This window comes from Chlamydotis macqueenii, chromosome 19 (assembly GCF_036417535.1).
Source record: "Chlamydotis macqueenii isolate bChlMac1 chromosome 19, bChlMac1.mat, whole genome shotgun sequence".
Lineage (NCBI taxonomy): Eukaryota > Metazoa > Chordata > Aves > Otidiformes > Otididae > Chlamydotis > Chlamydotis macqueenii.
The window spans coordinates 1031375-1057618 of NC_141574.1; the positions used below are offsets into that span (position 1 = coordinate 1031375).

General features: G+C 47.3%; 1 protein-coding gene across 1 annotated transcript in view; it reads left to right on the forward strand.

Annotated features, from left to right (window-relative positions):
- KSR1 (kinase suppressor of ras 1) overlaps positions 1 to 23330 on the forward strand; it is a 71990-nt gene extending 48660 nt beyond the window's left edge. Inside the window, exons 4-20 of the mRNA XM_086763050.1 lie at positions 1546 to 2017; positions 3467 to 3471; positions 5306 to 5366; positions 6456 to 6539; positions 7051 to 7112; positions 7221 to 7327; positions 7637 to 7805; positions 9037 to 9078; positions 10037 to 10091; positions 10810 to 10855; positions 11898 to 12277; positions 13189 to 13285; positions 14038 to 14171; positions 14631 to 14762; positions 15000 to 15135; positions 15489 to 15622; positions 19827 to 23330. Coding sequence (XP_086619176.1) covers positions 1546 to 2017; positions 3467 to 3471; positions 5306 to 5366; positions 6456 to 6539; positions 7051 to 7112; positions 7221 to 7327; positions 7637 to 7805; positions 9037 to 9078; positions 10037 to 10091; positions 10810 to 10855; positions 11898 to 12277; positions 13189 to 13285; positions 14038 to 14171; positions 14631 to 14762; positions 15000 to 15135; positions 15489 to 15622; positions 19827 to 19905 — 2195 coding nt within the window. The 3' untranslated portion in view covers positions 19906 to 23330. The remainder of the gene's footprint in view (positions 1 to 1545; positions 2018 to 3466; positions 3472 to 5305; positions 5367 to 6455; positions 6540 to 7050; positions 7113 to 7220; positions 7328 to 7636; positions 7806 to 9036; positions 9079 to 10036; positions 10092 to 10809; positions 10856 to 11897; positions 12278 to 13188; positions 13286 to 14037; positions 14172 to 14630; positions 14763 to 14999; positions 15136 to 15488; positions 15623 to 19826) is intronic.
- Positions 23331 to 26244: the final 2914 nt, after the last annotated feature.

Below are 26244 nucleotides of genomic sequence, written 5' to 3' on the forward strand. Positions count from 1 at the left end.
TGCTAAAATTGATAGAATCATTGGCCAAGTTACAACAACAGGTTCAAGAGCTAGAAAGAAACTTGGTTTACCTTGAAATTATGGAAAGAAGGGTGCTGTGTAATTAGAAATGCATGTTCAGCATGCAAATGGATCTGACCAAGTTATTTAAGATCAGTCAAACTCAAGATTCCCAGAGCGCTGTTTCACCATCTTCCCATCACCTTCCCCAGGCTACTTTCAAAGGTATTGTAAAATCCGTTTGTCCCAGAGTGTTTCTCACAGCATACTGGTACTAACATGCATACCATCTTTCTTTGTAGCAGTTATCAATCTGTCCCTGAAAGGTGCTGTTTCCTGGTGGTGTTATGACAGTTCATACCATTACAAGCGATAAGGATTAGTTAATGGAAAAGTCAGCAACCAGCTCAGTTTCATATTTCCTTTTTTCTATCTTTCTTGTCCTGGGTTGTCAAATATTTCCCATCCATACTGTGGCAAAACCAGCCATTGTTCAGAAGTCATGGCATTCATTTATTATAAAGAAATGGCATTTTAAAAAATTGAGGTATACGATCTCTTTTCAACCACTGACTGGTCAACAGGACATCAGGCCCTGAAGCTTTGACTTTTCACCTTGATTTAAGTCATTAAGGACATACTTAAAATTAAGCCAGAGAGTTATCCTGATGAATTAAGCCTCATCCCAATAATCTATGCCTCCCTGCTTTGCTGCCTGTAGGCCTTTGTACTTTTTTTTCCCCCATTTATATCCAGAATTTGTTTACAAGCTGTACTGGGCCATCCTGAACTACAGTGCTGGGCATTGTAGAAGGCAGTGCTGGGCTCCACCAGCGATCCAGCGGGATGTGGCGGTTCCTTTTTGTCCAGCTGTCTGTCCCTGGTGCAGCTCTATCTAGGACAGTCTGAACAAAGACAGCAGCTCTGCTGAGTGCTGCTGCCGCCTGTCACTGAACAGCAGTGCCCCAGTACTCGGGTGTCAGGTGAGTTCCAGGCACCAGCGGATCCTAGCTACCCCTTATTTCCAGTCTAATGGCCTTTCTCACTTTAAGTGGCGTTTAGCAGTTCTGTTGGCTAATAGAAAGTAGTTTCCTCTTTTAACCAAGGACCACTCTAAAATCAGACGGGGGGCCAGGGTGGATGTACAGAGTTGTCTAAACAGGTTGGCACCAAATCCACCTAGGCTTGCAGTGGGATGTGGGCGCCTGTTTTATGTGGGTGCGTGCCTCCCACATTCCTCAGCAGGGCCCCAGTCTGTTAAAACTCAGCCCATCTTAGAACATAGGACCCGATTTCAGCTTTTGAGATACGTGTGTACAGATAGGGAAGAGGGGTAGTTACTGCCATTCTCCTTTTCAAGGTTACTTCAGCTGATGTCTTAGATAGGTGTCGGGGTGGGGGGGTAGAAACTAGGCTTACACCTTGGCTAGGTGCAAAGCAAGGGGAAAGAAACCACCTTAGTCTAAAGCAGAATGGTGTGGTATGTCCGTATATGATGGCTTTTCTTTTTGATCCATCACCAACATTGCTACGGCTGGTGAACAGGCGGGGAGCTAAAAGATGATGTGCTGATGAACCTTCCTGAGGCTCGCCGAGAGAACAGCTCTACAAACATGAGCGAATCCCCCTGCTCCTCTGCGCCCACGTGGACTCCCTCTGCACCGCACCTTCCCAAGGGCAACAGCCAGCAGGCACGCTCTGTGTCAGTGTCTACCATCCCGTCTTCAGATTCTCTTGCCTCCAGTCACGGACCCTCTATCTATGCAGAAAACCTCCTGGACCCTTTTGCATTCCCTGCACACAGCGGAAGGTTAACACCAAGGACTCCTCATAGCATCACCATTACTCCACCAACCACTCCTCAAGCCAAGAGACGGCATAAGTTGAAGCCCCCACGGACTCCTCCTCCCCCTTGCCGGAAGGTTTTTCAGCTGCTACCTAACTTTCCAACCCTCACAAGAAGCAAGTCCCATGAATCACAGCTGGGAAACAGGATAGATGAAGTCCCTCCAATAAAGTAAGCATGATGCTTCCCCCTTTCCCACAGGCACTGGTGGGCTGTGTTCAATACCAAAGGGCTCCAGTTACGACTGTAAAAGAGCTGGTGTCCAGTTGCCTTGTCGTGGCTTCACTACAGTTAGAATCTGTATCAGTGAGATATTCTAAGATAACCACAAAACCTGCTTGTTAATAGTATACTTTACTTGAAATTTATTTGCATTTATTTGAAGTGGCACCTACTGGGGAGATGGGGATGGCTGCTGCTACTGTAGGCTCCCAACCAGTTTTTCTCAAGCATCCAGTAGCCAATTCCACATACTAGAATTCTCTTCTGTCCTTAAATGTTCCTCACAGTTCAAGTTGCTGGTATCATTTTATGTTTTTACCTTAAGATGTATATTAGCTGCTAGCATGAGCTTTAAATCACATTTATTACTACTACAGCTCCATAACGAGACAAATGGTCTTAGGCTATGCCTTTGCTTGGACTGATCCAGGCTTTGAGATACGGGTTTTTTTGTGTAGGTAGGATGGAATGTAATACTCTAACATTTAATTAATAGCTGAAACTGGGAAAGAAACCTGCCTTCCAAAGACCCTGGCTGCTCCTAACCACTGCAGAGGCTTAGGTTAGCATCCACATTCTGTAGCAGGCACCGGATCATTACAACTTATGCTAACTCTGACCACCTGGAAGAGTTCAGAGAGCCTGTTCTGCTCAGGACCTTTTTGCCAAAATTAGATTTTTATATAAGGGAAACAGGCCTGGCTCAGGGTGGAGTTGAGATTTTGGGTGCAAGCATTAGCAGCGAAGGGCTGTGCTTTTGGTGCTGCAGTGCTGTAGCGCCTGCTGATTGACATGCAAGAGCTCATTATGAAGGCACAGCCCTGTAAGCGATACAGTATTCTGCCGCACTGGGAGTGCATGTGAAGTGTGTACTATAACCTGCAAATTGCTAAACCTCTAAATGCGGCAAGTAAGCAGATCCCATGTACGAACGGATGGAAAAGCTGACTTTGAACTGAAGGGATCTGTGGCCAATGCAGAGCTTTGTCTTGAAGTTCAGTGGTAGGAACCTGGTTCTGCTGTGATCCAGGTCCTGTTGATTTAAGTGCGATAGGAAGTGCAAAACATAGCACTTGTGTGATTCAGGAGCTTTCCTGCAGCCTGCCAGCTGACTGAGTTGCCCAGCCCCATCAACATTTCTCATCTGCAAGCCAAAATTCAGGTGCACTCTTGTACACTTCACTCGCAGGCTGGAGCTGGAGCTCTACCCAGCAAAGACTGCCAAGTGTAGGCAGGAAAATATTTGCTCTGTGGTGACTTCAGGAGCCTGTGCAAAACCAGAGATGTTTGTAAACCTGACATCAAACGCTGCAGAAAAGAGTTTCTGCTCTAGCAAAGTGTGTATCCTGTCACATCAATATGAATGTCTAAAAAAAAATATTTTCTTTTTCTCTCTAGGTTCGGTAAGGCATTTTTACAGAGCTGTTGTCGTTTCATTGCCAAGAGAGAAGAACCTGTCCTTGTCAGCTATCTGTTGATCATCCCTGTGCAACCTCTGGAGGCCCTCAGTAGGGCCTTTTGTCCCAGAGCTTCTGTTCACTTCAACAGGAGCTTGGCCTACTGGAGAACTGCAGGATGCTTACATGGTCTTTTCTGTACCTGGTATTTCTTTAGATGATAAAAGCAAGGAAAAGTAGTATTGATGTTTAAAGGGTTAAAGCCAGGAGTTGGGGTGTAATTGCTTGTCTGTGACTTCAGACAGGTGTTATTGGTGCCTCTGGGGCTGGAGGGATCTAACCGTTGAATATCTTTGGATATTCTTGGCCAGGTATCTCTGTAATGAAATTAGACATTTGCATGCAGCCCTCTGAGAAAGCTTCAGCATTGGCTTTAGTGTGGAGTGCTCGCTCTGATGCTGATGAGTCTATTCACGTGTTTACAGGACTAGGACTTGCCTTTGTATCCGGTAACCCATCACGGCGGTTTAGTGTTTCAGCTGTCCTGATGCAACTATGTGTGTCTGTCTCATAGACACAACCCGTAACCTTGGAAGCTAACGTAGAGAGATACGGGCATCCTGGGAAGTGTCTCATCTTTTTCTGAAGTATGAAAGTCCAAATAAGGACATTCTAGCACCACACACATATCTAATGCCCTTTAAAACAGGAATTACTTTCAGAAATGAAAAAGCATAGAAAGAAAATTGTAAAATGAAAATGCAAGCAGAAATCTGAGTGTTTCTCTGTGGAGAGTGATAGAATTTATGCAATATATAAAAAAGGCATTAGAGTAAATTAAAACAAATGAAGAATTTTGATGCTTCTGTGCTTATAGTTATATCTGTTTTTAAATCTGTACTGTAGGCTCTTTTAAGTCCCGTTCAAGCCAAACTTTGTTATATTCATTAGGGCTCTTCAGGAAGGATTTAGCCATCTTAACTGATGTTAGCAGCCATCTTAACCTTTGTGTTATGATTAATTCAGATGACTGTGCATTCGGATGGCTACACTAGCTCAGCAATACTCCTTGGAAAAGCAACTAGAATTTCCAGCCTGTTCTAAGATGCTGAATACCACAGATGCCTTTAAAAGGTCACTGCAATAATGATAAAAAAGAATCTGGTGCCCTCTAGGGTCAAAGAAAGAGAGTGGCTTTTTGTAAGCATTGACAGTGTCCAGCCGGGAAGCTGGGTTGATACCTGCAGATTAGAGTTTTCTCCAGGTTTGCAATACAGCTATAGATTTAATTCAGGAAGTACGCTAGAGTCTTAGTATTTGAGAACCTTTAGGACGTTACGTGGTATAACCACTGGAGGGCTGGACTGGCATTTGGAAGTCTAGGTCTCACTTTCTGCACTTAGCAGCTAGCTGCTGGGTCACACTGGCTCTGCCTATAAAATGGAGATAATTTTCAGTGTAAAATAATATTCTGAAGTCTACTGACACTGCATGAAAACTAGGGAATAGTATTTGTGGTAAACCAATTGGGAGTAAAGTCTGACTTTCCACTTTGTTTTGAGAATGGCCTACACCTAAATGTAAAACATAATCATTTAACAAAAAGAATGAGTAATTATGATTCCACCACCAAGGACCTTACATTGCTTCCATATGAGAACAAATAAAGGAGTAGTAAGTAGTAGCTCTACAGCAGAAGGCAAACTGATCTCAGCTGTGCTCCTGACAGTGGCATGGCCAACAGTCCTTATCTGTGACAGCGAGCGCTTTGTTTCTGTCTAGACTGGTAAGCACGCTTGCGAGTAATGTTTCCCTAAAACATCCTTGTGTTCTCCACCAGAACTCTCCCAAGGATCCCCTCAAACGGTACGAAGAGACTTTGGCTTAGCTGTAACACACAGGTAAGCAACATGTGCTGTGGGAACCACGAAGGAAACAAACTGAGGGGTCGGACCAGCGTCCTATTGAGGGCGTTTGCAGCAGTGACGGCTCTAAGACTGGCTAGAAGTTGGTCAGGTGCCTCATTTGCCAAGTTCAGCCGTAACAATGTATTTCAGCTTCATTTCTGTTTAATATATCACTGATGTGTCCAGCACTTGAAATCCTTTTTACACAGCCGATTGCCTCGTGATTCTGTAATGACTAGCATTCCAGCAGTAGCAATGTTTTGTATGGGGTGATAGGACCAAGCACAACAAATGTGTATCAATGCCTTTTCTAAAATACTTCCACTGCTACAAAGGAAAGGGAAGCTGCTCCTTCCTCCCTATGAGGAAAGAGCATTTCCCTTTTCTTCCCTTGTAGTTTCCTGCATCCCTCCTTCCCAAATCCAAACCAAAACTGGGCTATCCAGTTCTAATGCCAAACCTATCCATTTAATTTTCTGGTAAAAGGGATAACATTCCCACCACTAGCCACCCACTATAAATTGAGTCTCAGTTCTACAAAGATGTTCAGGTGACTATAATCGTCCTGCTGACCTGAGGAGGGACACCAGCGGCTGATGGGCAGCACGTGCTCATGGGCTGGATCTGCACTTGGCGTGTGTGCTGGCTGTCCCTCTCAGAGTACTTGCTTGTTTCATGAGGTGAAGCTCAATTCCAGTTTGAGGGGTTTTTATGAAAAGAAGTGATATTCTATCACTTGGATATCTTTGACTGCATGAGGCTTCAGATCTGTAATTGCTGAGCTGCAGCTTTGAGGACCTTCTAGAGATGTGTGCACATGCACACCCTGTCTCCTTGTCAGACACACCTCTGAGTACCACTCAGCCCTGTTCCAGGAGTGGAGAACTAGCAAGAGGCCAGCAGAGTTGCTGCCAGCCTTCTTTTGGTTGTTTTTTATCAGAAAAGTGAGGAGGCTTTTCCACAACACCACTTGCCCTTTTCAGAAAGTGCTAAAGGAGTATAGCCTGTCTGTAACTACCTACAGATGTTAGTTTTCCTTTAGACACCACTTAACATTATTTTCCCCATCTTGTCTCCACTTAGGTTCTCTACAAAGTCTTGGTTATCTCAGATTTGCCAAGTCTGTCAGAAAAGCATGATGTTCGGGGTGAAGTGTAAGTACTGCAGGTGAGCACGCAGTGATGGTCTTTTTCAGAAGAACCTCGCATTTGATTCAAGTTTACCAGGGACCAGGTATGGCACAACTTGTACTTAGGTTGGCAGCCTGACACATGCATGAACCAAATGTATTTGCCTGCCGCCCTGCCACAGGCTTCCTACCTGATCATGGGCAAATCTTGTAGTGGGAGCTGGATACCTCAATAACAGCAAGGATTTTAGTTTTTGCATCTCTGGGCTGTCAGTCGAGAGCACTGAGATTTTAGTGCTTCACTGCTGCAGGATGAGAGTCAGTGAAGGTAGCTATATTAAAAATAAATCAGATGCTAAGATATGTACAGGGCTTTCATTAGCCTAATGACACACATAATAGGATTCTTCCCATGAATGCACGCTGCTTTGGGGCCTGGAGCATTCCAGAACTCCCTCTGAGATTAGCATAAGAATTACAAATTAAGGGCAGGCTTCTCTTTTTTTGAAAGAACAAGTTGCTATTTAACATGTAATGTTTCTCTTTCAGATTAAAATGTCACAACAAATGTACTAAAGAGGCACCTGCTTGTAGAATATCCTTCCTTCCCAGTAAGTAATTTTCTACAAGTTCTTAGCATTTCAATGTAATTGATGATATCACAAGAATAAGAATCTGATTAAAGCTTTTTTCCCTCCCTTCTCCAACCTGTTTTTCAGTAACAAAAATAAGAAGAACAGAGTCTGTCCCTTCTGATATCAATAATCCAGTAGACAGACCAGCAGAACCACAGTTTGGAACTCTTCCCAAAGCACTAGCTAAAAAGGTATGTGGTGACTGAAGCGAGTCTTGTGTTTGTAAGTCACTGAGGAGCTACAGTAAGGAGAGGTGGCAGCAGTACCTTGCTGGCTGGAGCAAGAACGGCATCTTAAGCTTTCACTTTGCAAAGAGACTTTGGTATGTGACACTTTCTCCTTCTAAAACATAGGTTGTGCACAGCTCCAGCTGCCTACTTAGAAAAACTAGGCTATGATCAAGGCTAGGGACAGCTTTCCTTTCTCTGTTGTTCAGTAAGCATTGAGGAGAATTCTTCCTTTTTATTGTTTTCTCACAAGTTACTTTCTTTGCTTTGCAGGAGCATCCACCAGCAATAAACCATCTGGACTCTAGCAGTAATCCTTCTTCTACAACCTCATCCACACCATCTTCTCCAGCACCCTTCCAGTCTTCCAACCCTCCCAGTGCAACACCTCCCCCAAACCCATCTCCTATGGGCCAGAGAGATGGACGATTTAACTTCCCAGGTAACTTATCTTTTTCAGGAGACCTCTGCTGAGATCAGGAAGGCCTCTGTGCAAGCAGAGGCTGACCAAGACTTCATAGCTAGTTGCAGGTTTCTGAATACAGGATTGTGTCTTAAGCAAGGTGTGAAGGTCTAACTTGTTACCTGATAAAAGAAAATGGTCTGTTCTTAAAAAGTTTTATCTTGTTGATACCACTTAAAAGGTATCAACAAGATGCCTTTGCAGGAGACAAATTATTAAGGAGTGCTGGCACCTTTCTTAAATGATTTGGTCTTTGTTTTCTCCTTTTCGGAAAAGGACTAAAAGAAAAAATTACATTCTTTCTCCTCCTTTTTCTCATTGTATTGTAAAATGCATGCTGCCTGCTGTTTTTCATCATGAGTAAGTTGATTGCTAGAGCAGAAGGTGAAAATGAGAACTGGATTGCATTACTTTACCAATCTCTTCCAAAAAATAACCAACAATCAACACTCATTTTTAAACCATTGACATGCATGTATGGTGGAGAAGAATTTACCCTACATACTCTACAGATTAAGGACCCAAATGTGCAGTCTTTACCACAGTTGACAGAGGCAAGGATCTCTGACAAGGGCAAGGATTTACATAGTGAGAATAAATTTAGTCCCTTTGATCTGGAAATGAAGTCACATGCTGCTCACTAGCTGCTATATCTAGCCTTCAGCATCGCTGTATTTTGCACCAAGCTTTTGATCTGTGAGTGAAAGTTGCTATTTTAGCTTACTCAAAAGGAGAAGAAGCAGAGCCAGTTTAGTACAAGGATTCTACTAAAACGACTTTGTATTAAGACATACTGCTCAAATTCACTTAAATTAAAAAAAAAAGCTTGCGGATGGCTCATGAGCTTCAGCTTCTCTGGGTGCGTCTCTGAAAAGCTGAAGACAGGAGAGCACCGAAGCACCAGTTTGACCTTGTTCTGCCTGTTGGAGTCTGAATGTGTTGTTTTCCCACCAGGCTGTTTGCTCATTGGTGACATAGCTTTCATTTGATCAGTATCATCTGCCATACTCTTCCAAAAATGCATGTGCTGACGTTCACCTCCCCAAGCAGGCTGATAATCTACTAATCTGGTTCCCAGCAGTGAGCTGGGACTAATTCATTGAATGCATATGGGCACTTACTGATGATCCTCTAACTTGTTTGTGTTTTTTTTTTCTCCTGGTAATTTTTTTTGCTGTCCTTTTTAAAAAAATACAATTAAAAAAAAAAGCTGCCTACTACATTCAGCATAGACAACAATTTATCTTCCCAGGTGAGTTGATTGTTTTAATTTTACTAACCAGCTTCTGCTGCCAAAATGTAACTTGATAGTAAACTTCTGCATGCTGCCCAAGAACAATAATTCTACTTTAAAAAAAAAGTATTTAAAACAATTTAAGCTTTCTCTTATCTCAGCACATAATTCAGGCCTCTCTCCCCTATTATGAGGTAATGACGTGATTTACGTACTAAGGTGAAACTTTGAATATTCAGTTGTAAAACAGCAGCTTTCTGCTGTGGGATTCTATACACAGCCATGTTCTTTCTTTAAAAAGGCTTGCTCTGAGGGTTTATGCTTAGCCAGTATAAACAGACACTGTCAGTTCAGGAATGCTGCATTCACCTTTATGAACTGAGGCTCTTGCCTGTGGGATTTAAGAATGATGCAACACTATTCCTCTGTGGATTTGCATACACAGACTTCTCAGTCAGCTGTTTATGAACCCTTAGAAACAGCTTGTTTGTTTCCAAAGGGAGAATTGATGGTGTAGGATGCCAGGTACAGAGTATTTATTCTCAATTTTGGAAGGATTTGCAACCCAAGAATTTCCTGTGCACTGGTCATACTGGGCAGACTAGGTGCAGTTGGAATACATGGCCTGCAGTATAGATGAACTCACACATCCTGGTTCTGAGGGGATTTAAGTATTTCTGACTGTCCAAGGCAAATTGCAGGTGTGTGAGCAGTTCACAGACAAGGACTGACCTTAAAAGACATTACAGATAAGTAGGTGAATGGGAAGAATACTGGGCTTGGTCAGTATCCAGGCATGGAAGTACTGGGAAAGTTGAGTATATTTTTAAAAGAATAGAAGTAGAAAAAACTGTGGTCGAGTTTACTTTATAATTCCTGAATAAGAAGCAAGTTATCACTACTGCAATGTTAAAACTTCCAATCTGTAAGAGATTGAAGTGTAAAATAGGTGTCATAAATGTTTCTGTTTTCCCAGAAATTCCCAGTCCTGCACAAATAGCACAGCCTCCAGAAACAGCTGCAGACACCAAGTAAGTATAGCTTTGCATTCTTCTATTTGTGTAGAGTTTACCGGATAATCTTCACATCAGTCTTGAAAGCGCTATGTTATGATCAAAACTGAACTCATCTGAGAACTCACAGGATAAGTTTAGTCAGCAAGGGTGACACTGGTATTCCCACCTGTATAAAGCTGAGTATGATATTTACTTTAAATCAGACAGTAAGAAGTCCACACCGCTAATGTCTAGTTACGGCTGCGTGTGCATTCCTGAGATCAGAAGGGTCCACTGCAATAGAAGTTACTGAGTTTTACGATTAAAAGACTTAACACACAGCTATGAGCTCACACTTAGCTACGAGCAAACATCTTTTTACGGATCTGAGTTGTAGGGCATGCAAAAGATTTTAGCCCGCATTGCCAGCACTCACAATTGCTTCTCCACTGGAGTATCCGCTACTGGAACACGTAATAACACAGCCATGCCACTGCCAAATCAATTCCTGCCACTTAATCATTGAAAATCACTTCAAAGTCTTTGTCCCTCGTTTGCTAAAGCAAGCTTAGAAAGTCCCTATCTGTTAAGTGGAGCAGTTATTGTATTTTTCTTTGACCTGCTATAATGCTAGCAAGATCTGTTCTCCGTCAGCTTTTTCCACTCCGCCAGTGGCATACGGAGCAGCCTGCTTTTCTGACTCAGGTGGATACGCAATCATTATTTTCACTGTAAACCCGTCTTCTCTTGTCAGTGCTCATGAACAGCCAGACACGGACGGAGCCGAACGTGAAGCAGAGGTAGGTTTTCTGGTTTGCCCTTTTGTACAGTCAGAAATGCCATTTCGAAAGTGCAATTAAAATCCTGGGGCCCTGGAATCATGAGTGCAGACAGACTTGCTGTGCCTTACCTCCGTTCTGCTGAACTGCTTGTACTGCAAAGATCTCAACTGAAAATTCATGGTTCCTGTAGCTAGGCTGGAACATTTACATACTTGGAACAATACCTAACTTTTTCTAATTGGGCTAAGATGGTATTTTTCAAACTCCTTGTCCACTCAGTTTTGCATAGCTATTTTTACATTACAAGAGCTGCAGGCCTGTGGCTGCAGTTATGAGGTGTAAATGCTCTGCAGACCTCAAATCTGCAAGTAATGCGTGTGTAGGTGCTCCCTGTGGTCAGGTAAGCCCATGCTTACAGGTTTTGCTGTGAAGGATCTACCATGAGCCAATCTTTTGCATAGGAAAGCGTCTCCATACCTGTTCACAAGGCTCTGATTTTGGTAGTGCCTAAGGACATGTTCAGCTTGTAGTGTAAACACTGAAATGGGTTTTTGTAGGGATGAGTAAACCTATAGACTAGAGAATCGATTATTTCAGGAGAAATTACTGGAATTTGGATCAAGCTTGCTCATTTTTGGAGCATTTCCCCCTAACAGGAGAATTCTAGCAATTGCAAAAAAAAAAACCCAAACCCACTCACGTTCATAGGTTCTTGGCCCTTCCTTTTAGAGAGGCCTTGCAGTATTTTTCCCCACGCTGAAGGCCAAATCCTGAGACATGCTGAGTCCCTAGATGTTAGTGCTCGTTCTACAAATTTTAACTCTATGTGAGATAAAGCCTTTCTTGTCTTCACCTGCGTGCACCGCCATTCAGAAGATGCATGTCTTCGTAGCCTTCCAAGATGGATTTGTCCCGTGAGGTGTATTTCTAGAGCTGCAGTCAAATGTGTACATCCAGCTCCCTGAAGTTCTCTCAAAGCAGCCTTTCCTGCTGGCTGGTAGGCTGCTTCTGCCCCTCCGCTGGGACTCTCAGCATGTTTCCCTTCTCTTTTTGTAAATAGGTGGAAGAACCAGAAACTAATAAATCAGAACCTGAAGATGATGAGGATGAGGTGGAAGATTTGCCAAACAGACGGCCACACTTGCAAGGGATGATTTATCGTAAACCTAGCCAGACCAGCGTCTACCTGCAAGAATGGGACATTCCCTTTGAACAGATTGAACTGGGGGATCCCATTGGGCAAGGACGATGGGGGAAGGTTTACAAGGGAAAGTGGCACGGGGAAGTGGCCATCAGGCTGTTGGAGATAGACGGGAACAATCAGGATCATCTCAAGCTCTTCAAAAAGGAGGTGATGAACTACAGACAGACCCGGCATGAGAACGTGGTACTTTTCATGGGAGCGTGCATGCACCCTCCTCATTTAGCAATCATTACCAGGTAAGGATAGAACATCTTTGTATTATTTTTAATACATACATATTATAGAGATAGCTGGTATTTAGCTAATACTTATTTTTTATATATAAAAATAAACCTCTCCCTGCAGTCAGGAGGTGGCAGACAGGAATGCAGTCTGTGTTGCTCAGAGTTTTGGATACCAGGGTTGTCTCCTTTTAGGGAACGTGTAGTATTTTTTGGCAATTTTCTTCTTATTTTTGAATTCTTAAATAATAAAATTCAAAAATCATGAAGAAAAAAAAAAGTGGAATAGGCTGTTCCTCTGCCATCTACTCCCAGATGGTTCCAGTTCAGCACAGCGACAATAAACCAATGTGTGCGGCTGATACCGTTTTCTCTTCCCTTCTGTTCCTTTTAGGGATGCTCCCTGATCAGGCAAAAATGTTACTGTATTTCTCCTCTCTTCCATTTTCAGTATTTAGTTGAGATGAGGATCATTTAGTCCCTAAATAACAGCTCTGGGGGTATGCAGGCTGAATTTAAGTAAAGCCTAGAGTATGCCATTCTCATGGTCTCAAGGAGGTACTCAGGCATTTCTAATTGCCAGTTCCCAAAGAAGTTCCGTGCTTAAGTGACCAGTAGCACCAGCAGCAGAAGCTGGTGCTCGAGCTTTGAAAACTGGATTTCAGATATCAGAGCAGTATAACAAGGACTGGATTTCTAGAATATTTGTTGCATATTCCTTGAGCATTCTTTACCCATAGGTCTCCTGTACTGTGTACGCCCACACAGATGTACATCAGGTTCTTCAGAGTGGCGTTTCTCCGCAGTGGGAGAGGGCTGGGGTCCTGTCAGCACGATAAGAACAACTGAACATCCAGTATTACATTCTTATTTCCCTCCAGTATTTTAAAGACCTTTCTAAGGATTGTTGTTCCTCTTTCCTGTAGCTTCTGCAAAGGAAGGACGCTTCACTCCTTTGTGAGGGACCCCAAGATATCCCTGGATATTAACAAAACCAGGCAGATAGCACAGGAGATCATTAAGGTAAGGGCACGTTGTGCTAATGGAGATCTCCGCTGTCTGGGCAATGCCTCGGCAAGAGCTTAGAAGCTGCACAGCTAGAGAGGGTCTGTGAGTCTCCATAGCCCAACTGGGTGTTGCAGCAGGAGATACTCAAAGCTGGCTGAAAAAAAGGGCTGATTTAGTGGGCAGTAAGCGAAGGGCCTGTAAGGAGAGAAACAGAGCTTTTGCGCGTCAGTGAGGGGCTGGGGAGGGAGAATGTAAATAAAGGGAACAGCGAAGGGAGGTATGCAGGACAGGGTTCCGTCCCGGTCTCTCTGTGTGAGTAGCTGCAGCTAAGTTAATGCATTCTGAAGTAGATGGCACTTTCTTCCAGATTTGCACAGTGTTTTCTGTGCTTGCTTTCAATATTTCTCAACTAAAAAAGCGTTTCTAAATGTAAATTTCAAACTTGTGTCAGTTGTTCATTGTTTTTCTTCAGAATTGTGAAGTCCACAACCACTTAGTCCTTCAACTAAGAGTACCCTTCTAGCAGCCCTGCTACGCAGAGGATGAAAAGCAATCCAGAGACTGAGCACTAAACTAAGATCTGCTCCCTTGCAGAGTCCCCTGGCACCTTTCCTGCGTAAATCAGACAGCTGCTGTGTCCCCAGTTAGAATTAATCATTTTTGCTGGAGTAATGAGAGTAAATGTGTATTTGAAAGCAAAGCATGACCAGAGTTAGAGGCTTGTAAATAATAAAAAAAAAGTTTACATCTCTGCACGTATTTCGCAGGGCATGGGATATCTTCACGCAAAGGGGATTGTACATAAAGATCTGAAATCCAAGAATGTTTTCTATGATAATGGGAAGGTTGTGATCACTGACTTTGGATTATTTGGAATTTCCGGTGTGGTTCAGGAAGGAAGGTAAGCGGAGGTTTCAATGTTTGCTCAGGTTCTAGAATGATAAATAATGATCACACAGGGAAACATTTCGATGCGTTACATCGCAATGCGTACAAGTGAGGAGTGTCGATTGCTTTAGTACATACACACATTTTTGGAGTACACACTTTTTCTTTGTTTTGGTTTGGTTTTTTATCAGCATTGTTTCTGCAGTTCCAGTAGCACAGAGCTAGGAAGTTATGTATGGATTAAGACTCAGACCACAGAACAAACAAAACTTTAAGCCCGAGAATGAGCTGGAGAGCCAGGCTAACACGTGTATTTTTGAATACGGCAAGAAAATCAGAAAGCAAATGTCAGCAAAAACATTGGAGTAAATAAAGTCGGGGCATTAGGTGAAGCATAGATATGCTCCATACGCTGCCGCTTGGTTGAAGTAGGACTCAGTGTTTCAGTACCACTTCTTTCTTTTGAACGCAGGCGGGAGAATGAATTGAAGCTGCCTCACGACTGGTTGTGCTACCTGGCCCCTGAGATTGTTCGTGAGATGGCTCCTGGCAAAGATGAGGACAAGCTGCCTTTCTCTAAAGCTGCAGATATCTATGCCTTTGGGTAAGAGTAGTTACAGGCTTGAGCCTTGAGAGTCACTGGTCCCCTTCTCACAGACTCAGGGTGCATTTTTCTCACCTACTACAAAAGTCATGGGTGGGAGGTGTGTGGGGCGGAGGGATTTGCTGCACAGCCTTGTATACCTTTCAGAGCTTCTCTGAAGAAATTGGAACAGTGTCAGGGGTTTGTGTCTCTCTCTTTAGAGCAGGCAAAGGCTTGATTTTTCTGTTGATGTTGCAGGACTGTGTGGTATGAGCTCCAAGCAAGAGAATGGCCTTTCAAGAACCAGCCTGCAGAGGCGCTCATCTGGCAGATCGGAAGTGGTGAAGGAGTGAAACAAGTCCTTGCAACTGTTAGTTTAGGGAAAGAAGTCAACGTAAGTACCTCAGCTGCAGGAATCCTTCTGTATAGCTATTTATCAGGAAAAGAGGGAGCTGCTTAAAGAGGAGATTTATTTTACTGCTATTATAATTCTAAAGATAAAGGGCAGGAGAGAGAACAGGTTAGAATGGGACACCAGGTTAGACACTAAGCCTCTGCCCATAATGGTCATGTAGCAGTGGACATCCACCGGTACGCAGGACACTGTGTGATTATAAGGATGTCCCACACCTCTGTTAAACAGCATCTGTGGCTGGGCTCGCACAACTCACTGCTCAGTCACCTGCCTGGTCGCACAGTTGACCTGTGAACTAAGTGGAGGTAATGAGCCACAAATGTCCTTTGCAGGAAATTCTCTCGGCATGCTGGTCCTTTGATCTCAGCGAGAGACCCAGCTTCACTGTCCTCATGGATATGCTTGAAAAACTGCCAAAACTGAATCGTCGGCTCTCCCACCCCGGGCATTTCTGGAAGTCTGCTGAGTGAGTATTTGCTGCTGTTAAGAATGCCTACACCGCTTAGGATTTGCTAACTGATCATTTCTGTGCTTTATTTTGCCCTCCTGGGGGCTGTCAGACCTCGATGGGAGAGTAACAGCGCGCTGTTCTGCTTTTCTAGTGACTAGGAAATTTTGCAATTACCCTTTTTTGCTTCAGACAATTAATTTCCTACATTAACATATTAACTTCCTCTGTCAGTAGATTATTTATCCAGCTTTATGTTTGGTTTCACAGACTATCTCCCAAAAGTATTGGAAGGGACCCCCACTGACCCCAGAGTTGTTAGAATTTCCCCTGTAACACCTGGTACTGACTGAGGAAGGGAAGGACCAAAGAATGTGCCGCCTTTTCCCTTTGCAACTCAACTGTCAGAGTAAAGAGTCCAGAGTTTGTAACCTTCCTCAAGGAGCACGTAGGAAAAAAAACCCAACACCCTCCTCCTCCTCTGTAGGGAACAGTGCCCAGTTTGCGCAGGCAGATGAAGACCTCCAGCATTAGTCCTCACTCAGAGTAATTGACTTCTGGGGAGTAACCAGAGTAGGTGGTAATCAAGTGTCCAGTGACACTGGGCCTGCAAGCCCCAGCGGAGGACAGCCAGTCCCGTTCCAGGAGCATGCTCAGAGTCTGTTAGGCACAAGGGTACAGTTTGGTGACCTCAGGGGTTTTTTTCCCAAAGTCTGGGGGATGTGTTTGCAACCAGCAACCATACTTTGCTCAGTATTTATTTTCATCTACTGAATCTCTAGGATTTATTTTATCTTTTTTTCTCCTTTTCTTGATATTTAATCTGCCCCTTTCTTTCCCATAAGCCTTCACGATCTTCCCGCGATACCTCATAACTAACCAGATGCTTCTGTTTGCTTGTCTGGTGACTGTCATGGCATTGTGTGCTTTGGTGGGTGCAGTTCGGGGTTTTGGTTGAAAATTGCACCATTTCTCTCTTGTGCAATTTCCCTCACACCTGTACTGGGTCCCTGCTACATTGTGATGTCTAACAACTTTAAAACGCGGAATGCTTCTCCAAGACTGGCCTCACCTTTTACAAAAGGACACAGCAAAGATGGAATGCTCACTGCCCTCACCAGTCAGCAGAGCTGTCTGCCGGTTTTTCCCTACACCAGACAGGCAGATGTGCGTATCCCAGTGCTCACGTTAGAGAGGTACAGCAAAAGGTCGAGACAGAACAACTGCCAACGTAAGGCTTTGCATCCTCAAGGCCTCCCTCCGTGTGCCGCGGCACGTAGCCGGGAGGCAAGGTGTCTTTCTGCACACCGAACGCTCACTGCTCCAGCACAGCTGGCACAGCTACGCCTCAGGCTTTGTGATTTCAATTGTCTAGATTTCTTCAAATAAAAATGTAAAGAGAAACCAACAAAATCAGAGCCAAAAAAGCATACCTGCATGTAACTGCTGCTGCTTATCTGTCCTTCAGTCATAATTTAAGAGAAACATTTTTTTTCCTCTTCTGGCCTAAGGCGTACCAGACCCTGTGTCCAGGCACAGCTGGTGCTGGCCACATCCATGCCCAGCTACCTCGAGCCCGTGCTCTTCAACTCTATTTTCATTCCTTCAAGTCATCCAGCTTCACTTGTGACATTTCCTCTCTCCCTCTCTCTTTTTTTTTTTAAAAAAAACCTAATCCTTCCTTGCACCAAGGGAAGATCATTGTATTTCAGTCGTGTTATGTTACAAGGACAACAATTTTTTTGCCAGGAGAGTTGCACGATCGAGCAGCATCCTTTGGCCCCATGTTTTCCTTTCTACGGTAACACCCTGTACTCCAGCACTGTGTGCTGGGTGCCACACGTTCAGGCCCTCATTTCTCCGTACAGTGAGAGCCACTGGTGTTGGATTGTTAACTCTGATGTGACACCTCTTCACCTGCCCAAGCAGGCGCAGACAAGCGCCTGGGCTGCCCCCACATTCCCACGCAGCGGGCACGCTCTGGCAGTGCCCTCTAACGTCACGTTTGAAATGAACTGGAAGAGATGCTTCCCGTTTGGGCAGTCTGTTCACGGGATTGCTCAGTTCCAGAGCGATCTGCCAAGTGATTCTTTAGGATTAGTGTTTCCACGGGGAGTTACTCTTGAACAGCTTGTGGAACTGCGGAGCGGTGCCTTACGGAGTAGCTACCCTGATTATTGTTCCCCAGGTAGACAGACCAGCACCGCCCCCCCCACAAGTGGTTCCTGTCAATTTGCATACATTGATACCTTTTCTCTGCTCAGAGCACTTAATAGGGGAGAAGTACTTTAAGTGTCAGTATTAATTATCAGCATTGACAGCTGAATTAGTTCTCACTGAAACGAAGGTGCAGGCAGCTGCAAACGGCATTATATTCCAGTCCCCCGTGTAGCTGTGCCAGCCAGAGCTGCTCAGATTCAGAACCCCTGCAGCTGTGTTCATTCCCCCCAAGGAACACCGCACTAACCCCGTGCCTTATTCTGGTGTAAGCTTTATAATACGTAGTTCTCAAGGGCTTGCTTACAATAACTGAAAACTAACTCTCATGGTGTCTTTTTCCCTTCCCTCCCGTGTTTCTTTGTAGGTTGTAGCTACTGGTGCAATAACGGGCTCCACCTTGCATGCTTCCATGTGTTGCATCCTAACCGGCAACCTGGACAATCACCTTCCATTTAAAAAAGCAAAAACAAACCACGAAATTAACCCATGGACATAATCAACACTTTAGCCGAACCCTCCTTTTCTGCCTTTTCCGCTTGGTGTGGGCTGTTAGCTTGAATAACAACTCCTGTCTGCGAGAAGCTGCTGTCTAACACCGTGGGCATCTTTCAGTCCCGAAGCGTTTCAGCAGGCTGTAACGCCCTCCTGGAAAGGGTGGCGTGATCTGCTCTCTAACTAACCAGGTGCAAACAACAGCGAGCGCTGCGTGGCCTGCCCGGCAGGCTGGGGGTTTTCCCGAAACCGGTGTGACGTGTGCATGTCCTGCAAGTCTCAGGAGGCAGAGGGGTGCGGTTTCCCAGTTGCAATTGGAGGCTGTGCCTCTCATCTTTAGTGCCACACTGTGGCTTGTGACTGAAGGTAACGGGCACAGCCGGTGCCGGGACACTCCGCTCGTACTGCACACCAACAAGAGCTGCGGGCCGGGTTGTGCCGGTTCTCCCTCAGAACAGAGCCAGCGTTGAAGCCGGGGTCCGTTCTGCCAGGGGCTGGCTGAAGCTGGTGCAGTTCCTGGAGGACAGTCCTTGCTCTGCTCGGAGCAGGGAGCAGCCCCTCAGCCTGCTGGGGACCAGGCCACGAGCGGTGTCTGGAACTGGCCGCGGGGGCCAGCCGGGGTCAGCTACACTGCTGTGGGAAAGCGGAGGAAAGCAAGAACGCCCTTCAGCTCCTCCTCCTCTTGCAAATCTAGGGCTTTGAATTTTTATTTGCTTCTGTTTACATCCCCTGTTCAGCAGAACGTCTGATGTAACGTCAGGGGCTTTGCGGAACTGTAGGGAACACAGCAAATATGTGCCTTTGAGAAAAGGTCTTTTTCCATTCTTTACCGATTCATGATTTGGAAAAATACCTTGTTTGGGAGGAGAGGACAGGGACGGAGGAGAACATGCACCAGGAACCAGGGAGGTTTCTGCTGTGTTCAGTGAGGACAAACACTCCCCCGTATTCACTCTCTGTCTCCCGCGGGAGTTTGCACATTCAGGCTGGCTGCCTTGCTGTCACCCGAGCGCGCGGGTGCGGGGAGGCGTTTTGAAGGGAAAACCTTCCTAGCTAACAGTTTAGGGGTGAAGGAAAAGACGTCTCCATGCACTTGCTACAGTCTAGAAAGAGGAGCAAATGGGTTTTGTTCTACTTTAACCAATTAACGCACTTGTACACCCCTTTCTCTAAGTTCCGTAAGTCATTTTTTCCTTCCCTTCTGCTACAAGGAAGCCGAGTACCCATTGAAAACCAGTGGGGGGCTCCTGCCCACCTCAGGAGAACCTCCCGTTTCTCCAGTTTGAGGTGAATCAGGCTTGTGCTCTGTTTCCAGTGATGAGGTTAGCGTGAATGAGTCCATGTGTTTGCTGCCTAACTACTTAAGCATCTATTCTGGGTCATCTGAAGCTGTATGAGATCAGAATCTAACTCACTGTAGTTCCTTTTATAGAACTGCAGCTTTCTAAGATAAATGATAAATAAATAACCCTTTCCCCTTCCCTCTCCTCTCCCTCCCCCATCTTTTCAGCATTAACAGTAGCAAAGTTGTCCTGCGTTTTGAAAGATTTGGCTTGGGAATCCTGGAACCAAGTAATCAAAAGATATAGCATGGTGTGTGATTGTCTTGTGATAATGTTGTCTGCCTGCTCACACAAAGCGTCGGCGATCTCCACTGAATCTTCCGAGCTATGAAGCTGGTGCGGCCACAGCTGAGAGCCGTGCGACCATCAGTTCAGTCCGGGGTTGTTCGCAAAGTCCGAATTCTGCCTGAGCACCAGCAGTTATTTAAAGAATGTTTACATGATACTTTTGTGTGAACTATATTTTTTTAAACATAATAAACAGTGAATCAAGTCTAACTACAGCCATTCTCAAACAGCACTGAAAAGAAGGACTATTCCTAGTTCCTCGTGTCTGTGGTGAACAGGAGCTAGCTTCTGCCTTCAGAGCTTTTCTTTTCCCCCAGAGAAGTGGAACTGGCTTGTTCAGAATGGCAATGCATCTAGCGCAAGGGGCTGGAGGTCCAGATTGTGTTTTTCTTTCTTTCGGCTAAAAAAAAGTTCTGTTGCATTGTGCTTTGCCCGGACCAGTCACCGAGCTCTGAGGTCTGCTTCGGCAGGGCTGGTCCACGCTGCGGGTCACCCTGAACTAAATTACACCAGTACAAACCTGCTCCTGCTCGGAGCGTTGCTGATCGTGGAGGCTGTGTCTCAGTTAAAGACTCAAGCGCTCTTCTACACAGAACTCACAACAAAAGCTGCTGCTTCCCACACAATCCCCTAGGAAGCTTAAGACTTGCTGGACTTCTACGAAGTGAAAACATTACATAGCTCTGCGCCAAATTCTTCTTTCGAAGTTTTAGGCACAAGTTCTAGGCCCCTAAACCAGCAGCATTCCTGGAAATACAGCACTGACCGAGCAGACGCGACTCTTCCTGCCCCAGCCACCCTTTCAGTTGTAGAAGCAAAGACAGGAGAGGCAAGAGAGAGCAGGCAGGGGAACGCCGTCCCTCGGTAGCGCGTTACGTAAGGGCTGGACGCGCAGCGGCTCAGAGACCCCGAGGCGTTCCCTGCCCACACACACCGTTGCTGGCTCCTAGAGCCGCTCACGTTTCAGTTGGCAAGCTGCTTGTTTTACAAAAGTTTAGGACTAAAGCAGATGTTTTGGGGAAGGCTAAGGACAGAAAACTTGCAACCAGGAAAGTTACACCCTGGCCTCGGCCCAGGAGCCAGGACCTGCCTCAGCCCAACAGCTCGGACTTGTTGCAAAGGTTCATTTTAAGACAAAAAACCCACAGGCCCTCTCCGGCGCGTAGGATGCAGGTTATAAAGGCTACGTCTGCTTACTGCATTTACGGTGACAGACACATCGTCCCCCTTGCAAATGAGCTGCAAGCAGCGTTCTTGCCCCCTTTCACACTCCTCTGCCTCCGGCAGCCAGGGCAGCAGGAGCCCTCGTACGACGAGCGCGCAGACCCTGTCTGTCCCTCAGTGCTTCATTTTGCAAAGCGGTTCATTAGGGCTCCCTGGAAGCCACCAAATTCCATTTCTCCAGCAGCGCTGGTACGTTACACAGCCCCCCCGCTCCTTTCACCATCGTCACGCGGGTTGGACGTGCGGGCCGCAGGGAGAGGAGCTCTGAGCCCTCAGTGAGGCAGGCGCAGGGACAGGCACTCGGCTGGCTACTGACGGGCTGGCTTCTGCAGAAAACTCGGTGGCAAACGAAATCTCCCGCGTTCTGTTGAGCAGAGCGCTTCACTCCCACTGTGTGCAAGTCAGTTATATTCCCTTACAAATGTTTTGGTAGAGTGACTTTTAAAATGTGTCTCGGATATAAAATAAAGAGCTGGTTTGGTGGCAGCCAGGCTGGCACTGCGGTACTCCTCCCACCTCCTTCCTCTCCCCGGCCTTTATAAAGCAAATAAATCCCCTCCAGCTACACCTGCACCTCACCCGCACCCCCTGGCTCTCTTACGCTTGCTGCCCTTGGTTCTCTCTCATAATTCTGCGTTGTCAGCAGTTTTAAGCAAGGTTGTTTTCCCAAGCTTAAATAACAGCAGCACAGCACAACCCCAGAGCAGGGAGAAGCGTGCCGGTGTGCTGGGGACGTTACGAGCCCTGCGGCCAAAACGCTCGGTGGGCTCCCTGCGCGCTCGCCCTGCAGCAGGGGCTGCCGCTGGTGCAGGTGTTGCTTTGCAGCCTGCAGTTCGAGCAGCCCCGCGCTGACGCCATGCGCGAGGGCGGCAGCAGCCTCGGCGCGCTCCTCGCTGTTTATTTCTGCCGCCTGTGTGCATGAAACGGGGCCTGAAATCTGGGACACCCGGAACGCCCTGGCGTGGGAACCGTTCCCGCAGCTTGCGGACAGACAGGGTTTCCTTGCCTGTGGGTCAGCAGTAACGCTGCAGTGCAAACGTGCAGGAACCGCGCTGGGAAAGCAATACGTTCTCAGTTTTTTTCCTAAGATGACTGGCTAGGAGAAGGCCAGCCAGCACTGGATGTCCAGCCAGATTAAAACAAAATAATAACAAAACCAGACAAAGCCCCATCACCGTTTGCCCCTCCCGTGGCCGCCCTCAGGTGTAACCCCAACAGCCTGCGGAGCCTTCCCAGGCCGGAGCTGCTTGCCCAAGCCCTGGGCAGGGCTCCCTCGCCCGCGCAGCTCGGCCGCCTCCCCAGGCCCGCCGTCCCCGGCGCTGCCCTGCCGCTCCGGTGCTGGGCGCAGGAGGGGTTTCAGAACCCGCCTTCAATCAGGAGATTCGGGATTCTAATCCAGCCTGACCTCAGTTGTGCGTTGAACGCCCATAAATTGCTCTGTACAGCAAAACCCAACCTCCCGGGCCCCGAGTACCAGAGAGGAGCCCCTGCTGCCTGCGGGGGATTCGTGTGTCAATCAGCTGGTGCGAGACTGGGATTCGTGTGTCAATCAGCTGGTGCGAGACTGGGATTCGTGTGTCAATCCAGGTGCGAGACTGGGATTCGTGTGTCAATCAGCTGGTGCGAGACACCTGGAAACGCAGCGGGGCCGGTGGAGCTGCACAGCTGCGACGAGGGCAGAGCTCGCTCCTCCCTCAGGCACGCTACCAACCAAGCGACGGTGGTTAGGTTGCGTTGTTTCACGGTGAGAGGTACCGTCCCCTGTGCGGTGTCGGCGCGAAGCGCGGTGAGCCCGCGCCGCTCCGGGCTGGAAATGTGAAGCTGGCTGCGCAATGCTGCTACAGAAGCCACACGTCAGTGGTGAATGTGAATGGAGTCTGTGACACGGTGAAACGGACACATTTGCTTTTCAAATGTGATGTAAACTTTGTACAGTAAAATTTTTTTTATATTTTCTATCAACTGAGTGTCTTCCAGAATTGCTATTAAATTAATTAAAAATTGTTAGTATTAACACCAGTTTCTGTATTAGTTTATGCAACCAGCCAAAAAAAAAAAAAGGAAGAAAAAAAAGAGTGTACTCTGCTAATGAAATCTGGATATGTAGGAATCTTTTCAGTGAATAAATCTTTGCTCTGGATAAAGCAAGTGTTACAGAATCGCGGTTTGACATTTTTCCCCTGTCTGCCTGTACCCAAATGGAGATGCGCAGGGTTCCGTAGTGACCCGCTGCCACACGGCCCTGCGTAGAACACTGGTGCTGGATTATTCGCAGGACGCTGAAGCGTTGCACGCTTGCGTTGCAGCCATGGTGGGAGGCTGCAAACCCCCCGCAGAACATCAGAGGCTTTCTGGTGGTGCTGAGCCCTAGGAAGCTCGCAAGCAAGAGCCGAAGCCGAAAGCAGCGCTCCGTGCCTTTTCACTGCCGCTCACCTCATGTTCGCCCGCGAGGAGACAGGGGCCTCGCTCCCCGATGAACACACCCTCTCTGAGTAGCGGGAGAGACTCGCTGAGGTTCAAAGTCAGGAATTCAGGGCGGTGTGTTTGAGATACTAGAAAATGTGGGAGCTGTGTAGGAAAGGAGTGGGCGGACGGACTACAGCCGCGGAATGGGTTGGGTTGGAAGGGACACTGAAGATCCCCTAGCGCGCACGCAGTCCTGCCCTGCCTGGCTGGGGCGCAGGGAGGGCACCGGCTCCATCATCACTGTCACTGCAGTTCCTCTCCCCCTCCTCCCTGCCCCTCGCTTGTCCCACGGGAAGGGCATTTCCCATCATTTCCCCATTTCCTTTGCTGCGCTCCAGAGCCTGACAGACGCGGGGCAATACAGATGGGACGGGTCAGCCTTTGGGGAGCAAACGACCAGAGCGGGACCCTCGCGACAGGCGAGCAGCCCCCTCCGTGGCGCACGCAGGAACGCCTGGGAGAGCCCAGACCCCCGGCACAGCCAGCGTGGGGGCATCACTACAGAAGCTGTGCCAAAGCCACCCCACCCTGCCGAGCTCGGCGCGGCACAAGGGCAGTGCCGGTTAAAAACCCCGCCCTGAACTGGGCAAGAACAAGCGGCTGCCACGGCAGAAGGTGGGCCTGTTCCTAGAAATCCTTTTGCAACAGAGAAGCTCTTGGAATAACGTGCTGGAGCAAAGGGTGACGAGTCTCAGGTTTAGCTCATGTAAGAAAAAAAATAAGTTTAAAAAAAAAAATCATATTACAGCTTTTATCTCTAGCCCTTGCGGTGTTCTACGGCTTCCCTTCACTGGCTGACGGCCTTTGAGCCCATTCGCTTTCTCCCCTTCCTAAGCTGTCACTCGCTGACACCCTTCCACAAGAGAGACGCCACGGCTGCGTCTGTGGGTCGCTTGGTTTCCTGTCACGTCAAACTCGAGAGGGCTTTTCACCGACGAGGGAGCGGGGCCAGGCTCTGCCAGCGAGACACAGGCCGCTTCACTCTCCTGGGTGGAAGTGCCACTGCAGTATGTTAATTAACCCCAATGCATTAATTAACCCCAGGAACATCAGGCTGCTGCCAAGCAGCTGACAATAACGGCAGCATTGTGCCGTTCCGCAGGGAAAAGGCCAAGGCATTATAGAAGCACAACTTTACATTTCATCCATCTTATCTACATCTTTCATACAATAAAAAGCTTAAGATAAGTTGAGCTTTGATGTCTTTCATAAGGAATAAGAAATTATGAATTTAATTCTCAGTTAAACTTGAAAGGCAAGGGTGTTTAAAAAAAAACAACAGCAACCCCTCCTCACACACAAAGGTCCTGTTCCCCGAGCTGTGAGCTACGACGGTTTGGTGTTTGCCTGCGCTCGCGGCTCAGGCAGCGGCGGTGGAGCAGCCCGAAGAGCCCAGGAGCCAGCGCACCCAGAGCCCCTCCGCCGCTTTCCCAGTGCCCCCGCCGGAGAGCGGACGGCGTCGGCGGGTCCACTGCCAACCAGGACAAAGAGCGGAACTCACCCTGCTTCAGGGAGCAGCCAGGCACCTTCTGAGGCAGGGTGAACTCTCCAGCACTGGAGGTGGAATTACGGGTTTGCGCCCTTCGCACCCAGCCCCGCGGGAGGCGGGCGCAGCGAGGCCGCAGCCCGCCCAGCCTCCCCTGCGACCGCACCGCACCACTGCCTTACAGAGCTGGAACGCAAAGGCTCAGTTAAGGCTCAGCAAACTTCTTCTCTGCCGCTACACAGCAAACCAGCGAGCGCTATGTGCAAAAGCTGCACGAACGTGATCCAGCCTGTGTAACGCCTCGGCCCGAGCACAGCGACAGACGGATTAAAGAGCAACTTCACAGAGACTCAGCCACAGACTGGCGTTCGCGGGCTGCCTCTCGCCTCCCCCGTTAAATCTTCGCTTTGCTCTGACCCAGAAGATTTGCTGCTGCACTCCCCGCTTCATATTCTTAGATTTTTAATAGCCTTTTTACAGTATTTCTCTGTCATTGAGGAACAGTCCAGCAATCTGTTTTCTCTCAAAGACAATAAAAGCTGTCCCCCTCCCTTGTTTTCTGAAGCAGCCAGCACTCCCATCTCAACAGACAGCAGTTCAAGCACAAACAGAGACCAGCTCCAGCTCCAGGCAGCTGCGGCGTAAGGCTCAACTCCATTTTAACCAGAACACCAGAGGGACGGTTTTACCACCCTGCCGAACCTTCCTGGCCATTCACCACCAGCACACGGAACAGCGCGGCCACGGAAACGGGGCGCGTTCAGAGAAGGCACCGAGTAACAACCCCACGGCACGCAGACCAGGCTCCACACGAAGTGACCACAGCACGAGCTGCGCACGCCGCCGGCGGTTTCTCCCCCTCTGGGCACTCAGCCCGCTCTTCCCACGAAGGGCGGCAGCGCAAGCCCCCTCCTCCCGGCCCAGGCCTGGCTCCCAGCAGGGCTCCTGCGGCAGGCACATCTCCCACCCCCCACACCCCCGGATTTCAGAACACACGTTCAGAGGTGAACAGCTCTTCACGCAGCATTTCAATGAAAAATAAATAAACCTTTTGCCTACCTGAACTCATCCTGCCTTCCTTGTCCCAGAGCTCACCAGCCTCACGCCTCGCCACCGCACCG